General features: G+C 31.2%; 1 protein-coding gene across 1 annotated transcript; it reads left to right on the forward strand.

Moving 5' to 3' along the window:
* Window positions 1-9,569: 9,569 nt before the first annotated feature.
* On the forward strand, window positions 9,570-11,271 carry LOC102585071 (uncharacterized acetyltransferase At3g50280-like). The gene has a single exon (XM_006355597.2). The coding sequence runs from the start codon at window positions 9,767-9,769 to the stop codon at window positions 11,156-11,158; it is 1,392 nt and encodes a 463-aa protein (XP_006355659.1). The 5' UTR covers window positions 9,570-9,766; the 3' UTR covers window positions 11,159-11,271.

Here is an 11,271-nt window from a genome sequence, read left to right on the forward strand (position 1 = left end):
AATTTGGAAGTCGATATGGTTATTTATTTATGGATAATGTAATATAATAATTGTAGTCGAAAATGGTATGATTAAATTTGTTAAAGTGATTTAAGATATACTAGTTTGACTCATCTTGAAAATGAAATAAATCATAGAAATAGTAATATATAATGAATAGGAGTAATTGAGTTGTTTTAGATCATGAGAATTGAGACTTGGTATAATGCATCCGAAATAAAGTGTTTTTGTTTTAAGAAAATATGTGTGCTTGAACAAGTGCTATGAAACATTAGATTTGTATAAAAACCGCAGGCAACATCTGATTGTATAAAATCGCATGCATCTGATTTGTAGAAATCGGACATCTGTGTCTATGAAAATTGAGTTTGTGTATGTATATGTTCTTTGTGTTTGTATATCTGCATAGAATTTGAATTTGTATACAATTTAATTGAGTTAAAACAGTGTATTTGTATATCAAATCTCTCTCTCGCTTTATACAAACACAAAATTATACATCGTATTTTGTATAAAGCGAGAAAGACAAAAGAGAACTGGGCAGGAAAAGATTTGTATTGTATAATTATAAGTGTATTGGATGAAGAGATATATATTTGTATTTGTATATACATTTTTCTCTCGTTTTATACAAACACAATTTATACATTTGTGTTTGTATAAAGTAAGAGAGGCGAGAGAGAGTAGTGAGCGAGATTTTTGGGTAGAGAGGCGAATGACAAAGTGTTTACTATGAATTAGAATTAAATGAAACTATAGTTATAACATTTATTTTGAATTAATAATTTACCGAATTCTAAGGCATGCACAAGTGATAGGCGGCCCAATCTGTTTGGGCCATTCCTTTCAATTCTACCACATTTGGGCCTATTATGGTGTATAAGGCTTTGGAGCAAAAATGAAAAAAGAAGAATTTCTCGATTAGTCAAATTTTAATACCTTTTGAAGTTCTGGGGAAATTAAAAGTAGGGAGCTGATCTACCAATTGGGACCTATAGCATATAGCTTTCGATAAAAAAATCAAGTGGCAGATGCGTTAGGAGAAATGGCATTAGAATGGAGTAGTATAACTTAACGTAATGATGCGTATTAAGTTTTATTAATATATTATTCTTATATATATATATATATATAAAAAAAAATTATATAAAAAGTAGGCACTTGGCCATATAATTTGATGTTTTCATTAAAATAGTGTTTGTTTATAATATTTGAATAATTTTTTTATTTCGAATCCTAATAAAACGTAGGATCTCAATTTTAAATTTGTGATTTCTATTTTTTTTTTTTTTTAAATAAATAAATTAAATATGACTCATAAATTTATATTTTACAAAATAAACTCATAATTTTAAAAAGGGAAAAAAACACTTATATCCCAAAAAAAGGAAACTATTTACAAGTGGCTACCTTTTATTTATATATCCCTGTTTTTAACTGCTAATTTACATACTTCAAAGAGGAAGAAGCAATTCTTCAATGAAAACGCTATACAGTTACTCTTTGATACCATTAGAGCGTGTGTTTATATTTCTTCAATGAAAACGCTATACAGTTACTCTTTGATACCATTAGAGTGTGTGTATATATATATATACACTCTGATGACATCAAGGAGAAAGAGGCATTGCTTTAGTGAAAAGTTGTTAAATTACTGTTTGATGCTATCAGAGTATATAGATATCATCATATAACATCTTGCGATTTGAAATAACTAGGAAGAAGCAAATAATTGGAAATAGCCATTTTTGGAAAGAATGAAAATCTGGAAATTTGTTTAAGTTAGGAAAAATTGAGTTTTGGTCAACTTCAAACGGCCATAACTCCTAGCTGAGGATGAGTTAGGTGTACTTCCAGATATGGTTGGAAAGCTCTTGGAATGATCTTTCCAACGCCGCCGAGTTTGCGTAATTTTGAGTTTGTATGAGTAAGTTATTCTCTTTGGAAATTGGGCTGTTCGAATAAGGAAAGTCTAGAAACCGGATTTTGGAAGGGTAATTTAGTTTTTTCCTTACCTAATTATTCGAATTCATTTTTAGGAGTTAATTGGGGTAAAATCAGATTTTAGTCAGGTTTAGAAAAAGTTGAATTCACACTAGGGCTTGGAGAAAAGAGAAGGAAGTTCAAGATCGTCGAGATTTGGCTTGTGGATTTCGTCATGGGTGATCCCTACGAGGTATGTGAGATCACATAGAGTTGGATTAGTTCACTCACGCACCAATCATGATTCAATTCAACGAAATATGTGTGATTTGAAAGTAAATCCTTTAAGTTCTTGATGAAATTCGGTTGAATTCTTGTGGGTTGTTTTGTTGAAGTTTCTTGTGATTTGATTCATGTTTCCGGGTGTAATTTCGGTTTGAATCTATCATATATTGGGGGTATAAATGATCCTAAGTGTTTGGGGAAAGAACCATTGAAGTTTAGAAGGTTTAGAGTTGAAAAACGGAGAAGAGAAGTCGTCAAACACCTAGGGAAGGGGGTGGGGCGTCGTGCCAGCCAGCGCGCCCAAAGCAGTCCCTAAATGTGGGGCTCTGGGGCAACGTGCCAGCCAGAGCGCCCCAACTTGTTCTGTGAATATTGAGGGCTGGCGCCCTGCGTCTCTCAGAGCGCCAGGGACGCCAATTCTTCCCATTATTTCCCCATCTTTTTGTACTCGTTCCTTAGTAATGTACCTATGTTTTCTAGTTGATTCCAACACTTTAAGGTACATCTAAACATCATGAAATCATCTATAAACATGAGGTCATGAACCTTGAATCCATAATCCAATTCAAGGAAAGTTAGGATCAAAGTCAATGAGAAGTTCAGAGTCAAGTCTAGAAGTTAAGAAGCAAGTCAAGCAAAGTTTTTAAAGTTTTCAAAAGGCTTTAACAAACGTTTTAACCTTGTTTTAAGACTCAAGTTTCAAGTTAAGCGAAGAGTAAAAAGTTGAGTTCATTTATCAAAAAGCTATAAGGGAACTAAGTATTCCAAAGATTTATAAATGTTTTCACATTTGAGCAAGAAAAGGGAACATCGATTCCAAGAGAGCTTTTAAGCTAAGTTTTGAGTAATTATCTCAAACAAAAGAAAGAAGTTTTAATTCTAAATCACATTTGCTAAGTATATTTTTGGGAGTAGTATTGAGCACCGATATGGGGATGAGAGTTCATATTAACTCAAGTCTCCATAAATCATGTAGTCATCATGGGTATTAATGGGTTATACTTTTTAGATGATCACATAAGTTAAGCTAGTGGATCCACTAAGTTAAGTAGTTTTATATGACAGCAAAGTATAGGACAGTTCTGACAGCGTGGAAAATACGTTGTATCACCACTTAGGCTCATAGTGGTGATTGTCGGTTAGAGAATCTCCCACAGAAACTATATTATGTTATTATATGAGTAAAATTGAGTTTGTTATTGCATTTTCTTTAACGAACTAAGTTGCTTTTACTGTTTTATAAAGTTTTTCATATATTGCATGTGTTTCATTGCTTTATTTTAAGTTAAGTATTCATGAGTTGAGAAGAGTCAAGATAAGTGTTTCTTTCAGAATCTTTTCAAGCCTATGTATTGTTTAGCTTTCCAACTCGCATACTCGTACATTCAATGTACTGATGCCAGTTGGCTTACATCGTTTTATGATGCAGACACAAGTAACCAGGATCAGCATCCAGCGCCTCGTTGATCTGGTTCAGCACTCTGAGTCAGTTGGTGAGCCTCATTGCATTTCCAGAGGACTCTTTTATCATTTGCTTTCTAGTTTTCAGTTGTTAGGATGATCGGGATTCTTGTCCCGACATCCCTCTTTGTTTTAGAGGCTTCATAGACTGATTGTATTAGTTCTTTAGTCTTATTCATTTCAGTAGTATACGTTTAAGACTTGAGTTGCCATTTTTTGCTAAGTTATTATCTTTTAAGGTATTGCATGAGCTATATCTCTTGTGTTTAAGTCTTCCGCTGAGTAAGTAAGCCAGGCCAAGGGTTCGCTTGGGACCAGCAATGATTCTCGAGTGCCGGCTACGTCCAGAGTGCATGTAGACTCGGGGCGTGACACATCAGAGTATATAAATACCATAATTAGTGTGTGTGTGTATATATATATATATATATTCCGGTGATATTTAGTTCAATGAATAGAATAAGGGGGACAGTCAAATAAATAGTTTGGGTTTGGGTTCAATCAGGATAAATATATTGGGTTGAGTCCAATTAAATTCTTTGCCTAATGGGTATGTTAAAGAATGACAAAAAAAAAAGTTCTACATTGGTGGTTAGTGAGATGACTGGACTCCTTATAAGGCTTGAGCAATCCTCCTCCTTTAGAGCTAGCTTTTGGGATGTGAGTTAGGCCTAAGACCTAATTTAACAGCAATTTGTGTAGTTTTCCCTTTTTAAAACTACTAAATTATTTGAGCCCACGAAATTATTTGAGCCCATGAAATTATTTCTAATTTTTCTCATGACATGTTTAAATTACAAGATGAATATGTCGTCCATATCATTTGTTTGATACTAAATGTAGTTTTTTTCTTAGGAAAAAGATATTTTGGTATATTTATTTATTTTTAATTTAAGATCTCATAATTTTTATTTACCTTTTTCCCTTTATTTCGCTATCTATCAAAGCAAAATCAGTCAAATAAATTGAAACAAACGAAATATATCTTGTGCAGCCATCGATATTGAAGTGACTAGTGGCATTTTTCTTGCCGCCTATATGGAACACATGACACTTGCTATCTATATGTGGCAAGTGACTAATCCTACAAGACAAAACAGAGCTTGACACTTGTTATGCATATAGAAGGTAATTAATTTTGTTGTATTTTATTTTATTTTTGGGTCAGAACTTTGTTGTATTGAAAACAAATTCATTTTAATTGTATTGAAAGTCATATAGTAAGTTGAAAGAAATTCACAAGATGAATGAATCCAAATGATTCATTGTATACATTAAATAAAAGTCTATACACCTTGGACATCCTCATGCGTACATTTATAGTATATTTTAAATATACTTTGATCTTTTTAGTCCATATTAATTGATTTGTAAGACTTTTCTTTTAACTACTTTACATTTTTTAATGAAATAGTTTGAAGTAATGGAAAGGGTAATAACAGAAAATTGTCTTTAATTTATGTCCTTAAATATATTTTTTAGGAATATGTCAAATCTTAACAATTCAATACTTAGTATGAACTAGAAGGCGTAATCACTATAACAAAAACAATTTTTAGTAGCAATAAATATACATATTAACAAAAAGTGATAAAGTCTTTACCAGCGTTAGTTAATTGTTATTAGATCTAGTGTTGATGTACTTTAGAGACATTTACAAAGAGTGCTAAATATTGCTAAAAGTATGTTTTAGCGATTGTTAAACTATTGCTGTTAATTAATTATCGCTAAAGATTATTTTTTGATATAATAAATAATCAAATTTTGAGTTCTAAAATATCATTAATACGTTAATTTAGTAATATGCATTTAATAAGATTTTTTTGAAGAATCATGCAAATGTAATACTATGTACCAAATAACATAAAATGGAGGAAATAATAACTATCTTTACCTATACATTTATGGTGTTAAAAGAACTACTTTTTATAAATAGTCATATAAAAAATATAACTTTATACATTTTTTTTTTAATAAATTAAAATAATATTTATTTTGAAACAGAGGAACTATATATGCATAGTGCTCAACATGCAGTACTATAGGCTGATTAATCAAGGAACCTAACCAAAAGCGTGACTTAATTAATTAATTAATTAATAGTAATAAAATTCTTCATTTTTGCTATTGAACTGTCATTCACGTGAAAGCTGGGAAATAGTCTAAGTACTATGTCAACTTGATTAATTTTTTTGTTAATTAATCAAGATACTAACGATCAAGTGAACCTAGAAAAGTCAAACTAATATTAATTGAACAACAAAATACATACTCCCTCAATTTCAATTTTTATTTTGTTTAAAAATAATTTTATAATCTTAAATTAAAGCTATCTGAAAAAAGATGTATCAAAATATCTTTTAGTCTTATAATTTTAAAAATAACACGTGAAAAGTTAGATTTTAAAAAAATATCAAGAAAAAAAGAGACTTTTTCTGAAACGAACTAAAAAAGAAAGTAAGACAAAAAACTGAAACAAAAAAATATTAACACCATTTATTTATGGTTTTATACTAATATACAAGAAAGGCCATTTTGTGTTTGAAGCATCTCACGCTCACACATGCTTTAGAAATAACAACAAATTAAGTGATGTAATGTAGACAGCCTATCTGACACAAACATAACTATATAACTAGTTGATTTCATGGTTCGATCCCCTCATCTTATAAGTCGTAGAAAAATAATTGCGAAAATTATATGAAATAGTAAACTATTAATTCAAATTAAATGTTATAGCCATGGTTTTTTTATTTGTAATTCGCAGCAAACATTCCATGTTTTTTGCCATCCCATTTGTATACCGAAATATACAAATGCAGGATCCATTTGTATACCGAAATATACAAATGCACGATCCATTGTATACCGAAATATACAAATGTAGGACCCATTTGTATACCGAAATTTACAAATGCAAGACCCAATTGTATACCAAAATATACAAATAGATGGAAATATACAAATGCAGGACCCATTTTTATACCGAAATATACAAATAGACCCAAATACATTTTTTTTATGTATATGTATACCGAAATATACAGATTAATAGTCGTAGCAAACATAAAGTTTGCTATGGAGCGCAACTATACAAACTATAGCTACAGCATACAAATATAATTTTTATGTTTGTTAAATCTAAAATTTACTCAAAATAATTTTATTGTTAATCCAAAAACTCGCTTTCAATAATAGCTTTACTAAATACTTATAAAAATGTGGTTCCATATAGTATTTTACACTTGTATTAAAAATAATCTTGTCCACCGACTAATCTAAAATGACGGCTTTGATGATTATTTAGGGCATTAATGAACCGACTTTTTGATCAGTGGGTAATCTAAAACACAAGTCTTTATATAAGTACTGTGGGATTAATTAACTAAATCAATTAATTAGTTGATCTGGTGACAGTTTGGATATTTAGAAATATTTAATTTCTTGTTTTAGGCATAATTAGAAGAATGACAGCTAAAATACAGAAAGTTAAAAGTCGGCACTCATAATTAAGATAATTATTATTGGGATTAATTACACCTCTCCTGGGATCAGGACATGGCTCATTGCATTGTCTCTTCCAGTATTGAAAAAGGCAGTGGCATGAGACGAGACGTTTTATGTCGTATGGGGCGAGATGTTTTATGCAGTATGCGGCGAGACGTAAACCTCGAAATACGGGACGTAAATTTTATGGATCTACGAGGGCGTAGTCTCATATATACTTTCTATAACAAATGAGATCTTCCAATGATATATATATATATATAGGGGCGGAGCCAACCTTCTGTTAGGGGAACCCCCTTCGGCGGAAAATTTTACTATTTATATATGGTTAAAATTATTTTCTATGCTTATATAATAGATGTCGAACCCCCTTCGATTAGTTCGTATGTTTAGTTCTTCAGATATTGAACCCCCTTATTAAAAATTCTAGCTCCGCCACTGCCTAAATGGTATATTAATATATCAAAATATTTGATCAGAAGCTCTAGATTTATTATTGGTAATCTTAGAGATTTCATTTCAATAAATTAAAAATGGTTAATTATTAAGATAGTTATTATAATTTGTAGAGTTTATAAAGAACGTGTTATTATAAAATTGTCATAGAGAGATATAAGCTTATGAATAAAATATGAATTTTATAATAAAGATTTAACTACTATCCATCGACAATATACGAGAAAATTACATTGTTAACTTATTTATAGAAATACTTATTTCTCTTAATATATTTATGTATCATTAATATTTAAATAAAAATAACAAAAAGAGTATTATATGGTAACTCGGATTCTAAATTAATTATAAGTGTAGTTTGTTTAGAATTCTTATTTGCCTTATCAAAAATATGAAAGATTCTTTCACATCTTTCTTCGTCCTTATTATTTTCACTCTCGTTTTTTCGTAAACACTATTGAAACAATTTGAGACAATCATGATAACTTTTTACTTATTATTATTATTGTTATTATTATTATTTTAGAATCTAAAGTAATTAATCTCATACAAAAATTATTTGTAATTTATTAAGTCTTCTTCGCAACATGAAAAAAGTGTTTAAATAGGTGCTTCCATTGCTTCAGACTATATTTTCTCTTCTTAGTTCATTCAATCAACAACATAAATTAATTGAAAATAAACTTTGATCCATATACCATCCCATGTAATCCAATTTAAATAATACTTAAAGTCAATAGTATCAAAAATATTTGAACGTTATTTCAAAAAATAACCTTAGATCTTTAAAATGTGTTTTAAAAAAGAAAAAATGAAAGATGAAAAATCATCAATCATTAAATATGAAAATATAATAATTTAAAAAATAAGTATTTCTAAAAATAAATTGATGGTATAATTTTCTTGTCCACCATCAATGGATAGTAATTAATCTCTTTATAATAGGACATTGTTATATAAAAATATTGTTATAGAAATGTATAATACTTCGTAATAAATTTTTAACGTCGTCAACTTAGTTCTATTGGTTTGTAAAATGTGGCATGCCACACGCCCACACCTATTGATCTACTAGTATTATTATAGATAACTATTATTTCCTCCGTCCATTTTTACTGGTCTAATATACTAAAATAATTATTCAATTTTCTATATATATATACTAATATATTTAACCAATTTTATTTATAAATTTCTTACAATATATCATAAGCTACACATCCCAGATTTTCTGGGAGAAGAACTTCGATTTCTTCGTTACTATGATTCTAGAAAGATTTCACCATATATATAATTGCGTGACAATCCAGTTACAAATAGAGAAAGTGAATCAATATCCTCCTAAATTATTACTCTCCTATCTCAATTTACGTAGCATTATTTAACTTGACATAAAAAAAAATTAAAAATATAATTTATTTTTGAAGTTTTATAGTCTAAAACACTTTTGATCGTGACTATAAATCATTTTATTAAGAGTAAAAAAATAATTTTAAATTAAATTATTTTTCAAATATAAAAATGTATCATTTTCTTCTGAACTGACTAAAAAATATATTATATGGAGTATAAATTAAGATAAAAAAAATATATTTTTAATAGTTCCATAGGTAAATTGTGTCTAATTTATATTACCTCTGAAAACTATTATGCTTTTATTAGTTTGATATTTAAATTATATGCCTTGTTTAAGTTGCCTTTCAAGTTTCAAGTATGTCTACTATAACTTTATTTATAGGTTTTTTTTTTATTCATTATCTCTTACCATTATCAAAATTGTGGTTTATAGTTGGTCACGTGCCAATCAATTATATGATTTAACCAACAAGTCCCCTATTCAAATAATTAATTAAGAAAAATAGACACTTTGGGTCAACTCCCCCTAGTATCAAATTGTGTAAAGACAGAGTATATCTTTATGGAAATTAGAACGAATTAAGACAGCCAAACAAAAAATAAAATCAAGAAATCTCCATAATCTCATCAAAATGCATGAACCCAAATCCCAATTCCAAACCTATATAAAAGCCCCTTCTTACTACTCTCACTTTCATCCCTCAGCCTCAGCATCAAATAATCCTAATTCTATCCGCGTGTGTAATTCACCCATTTAGTGAGGGACTGTAAAGCCGCAATGCCTTCAGCAACGGTAAACTTGGTGTCCAAATGCATCATTTTTCCGTCGGAAAAATCGTCACTTACCGATCTAAAACTCTCCGTTTCAGATCTTCCTATGCTCTCTGTTCACTACATTCAAAAAGGTTGTTTATTTACTCGTCCACCTTTTCCTATACCTCAACTCATTTCCCTTCTTAAGCACAGTCTTTCTCAGACTCTCACTCACTTTCCTCCGCTCGCCGGGCGATTCGTGACAGATTCAGATGGCTACGTCTACATTACTTGCAACGATGATGGAGTTGATTTTGTTCATGCTACAGCCACTCACATTTCCATTCGCGATGTGATAGGTTCTATTGATGTTCCTGATCATGTTAAGGAGTTTTTCCCTTTGGACAGAACGGTTAGCTATCGAGGGCATTTTATCCCTCTTCTAGCTGTTCAAGTAACGGAATTAGCTGACGGCGTATTTATTGGATGCGCCGTCAATCATTCCGTCACAGACGGGACTTCGTTTTGGAATTTCTTCAATACATTTGCTGAGGTGAGTAGAGGTGTGAAAAGGATTGTAAGGCAGCCGGATTTTACACGTGATTCTGTTTTGATTTCAAATTCTGTGCTGAAACTCCCGGCTGATGGACCGAAAGTTACTTTCGCCGGCGATGCTCCTTTGAGGGAGAGGATTTTTAGTTTTAGCAGGGAATCAATTCAAAGACTGAAAGCGAAGACGAACAATCAGAAATTGAATTTCGACGGAGAAATCAATATTGTTGAATTGATGTCAAAACAGAGCAACGATCCACTGAAAATCAAAACAGAAACGGAGAAGATAAATCCAACGGCTGAGATCTCATCATTTCAATCACTCTGCGCATTGCTCTGGCGTGCAGTGACACGTGCAAGGAAATTCCCAGCTTCGAAAATGACGACATTCAGAATGGCTGTAAATTGCCGTCATCGTCTCCAGCCGAAGCTAAACCCGTTATACTTCGGCAACGCAATTCAGAGCATTCCGACTTACGTATCAGCAGGAGACGTATTATCTCACGATCTACACTGGTGCGCGGAGCAATTGAACAAAAACGTGAAGGCACACGATGATGTTATGGTGAGGAAGTTCGTAGAGGATTGGGAAAAGGATCCACGGTGTTTTCCGTTGGGAAATTTCGACGGAGCTATGCTAACAATGGGAAGCTCGCCGAGGTTTCCAATGTATGAGAATGATTTCGGGTGGGGAAGACCGGTTGCTGTTCGGAGTGGACGGGCGAATAAATTTGACGGGAAGATATCAGCGTTTCCGGGGAGAGAAGGAGGAGGAAATGTGGATTTGGAAGTGATTTTGTCACCGGAAACAATGGATGCCTTGGAGTCTGATCCGGAATTCATGCAGTTTGTTATTGGCTATTGAACTTTTCTTTAATATAGTAGCTTTTGCTCTTTGTGATTTTACTCAATTTGTATTCAGTTGTGATTAATGTAATTGAGTTTAACCTTTGTTGAATTGCTAAAAACTATTACTAA

This window comes from Solanum tuberosum, unplaced genomic scaffold, assembly GCF_000226075.1.
Source record: "Solanum tuberosum cultivar DM 1-3 516 R44 unplaced genomic scaffold, SolTub_3.0 scf00202, whole genome shotgun sequence".
Classification (NCBI taxonomy): domain Eukaryota; kingdom Viridiplantae; phylum Streptophyta; class Magnoliopsida; order Solanales; family Solanaceae; genus Solanum; species Solanum tuberosum.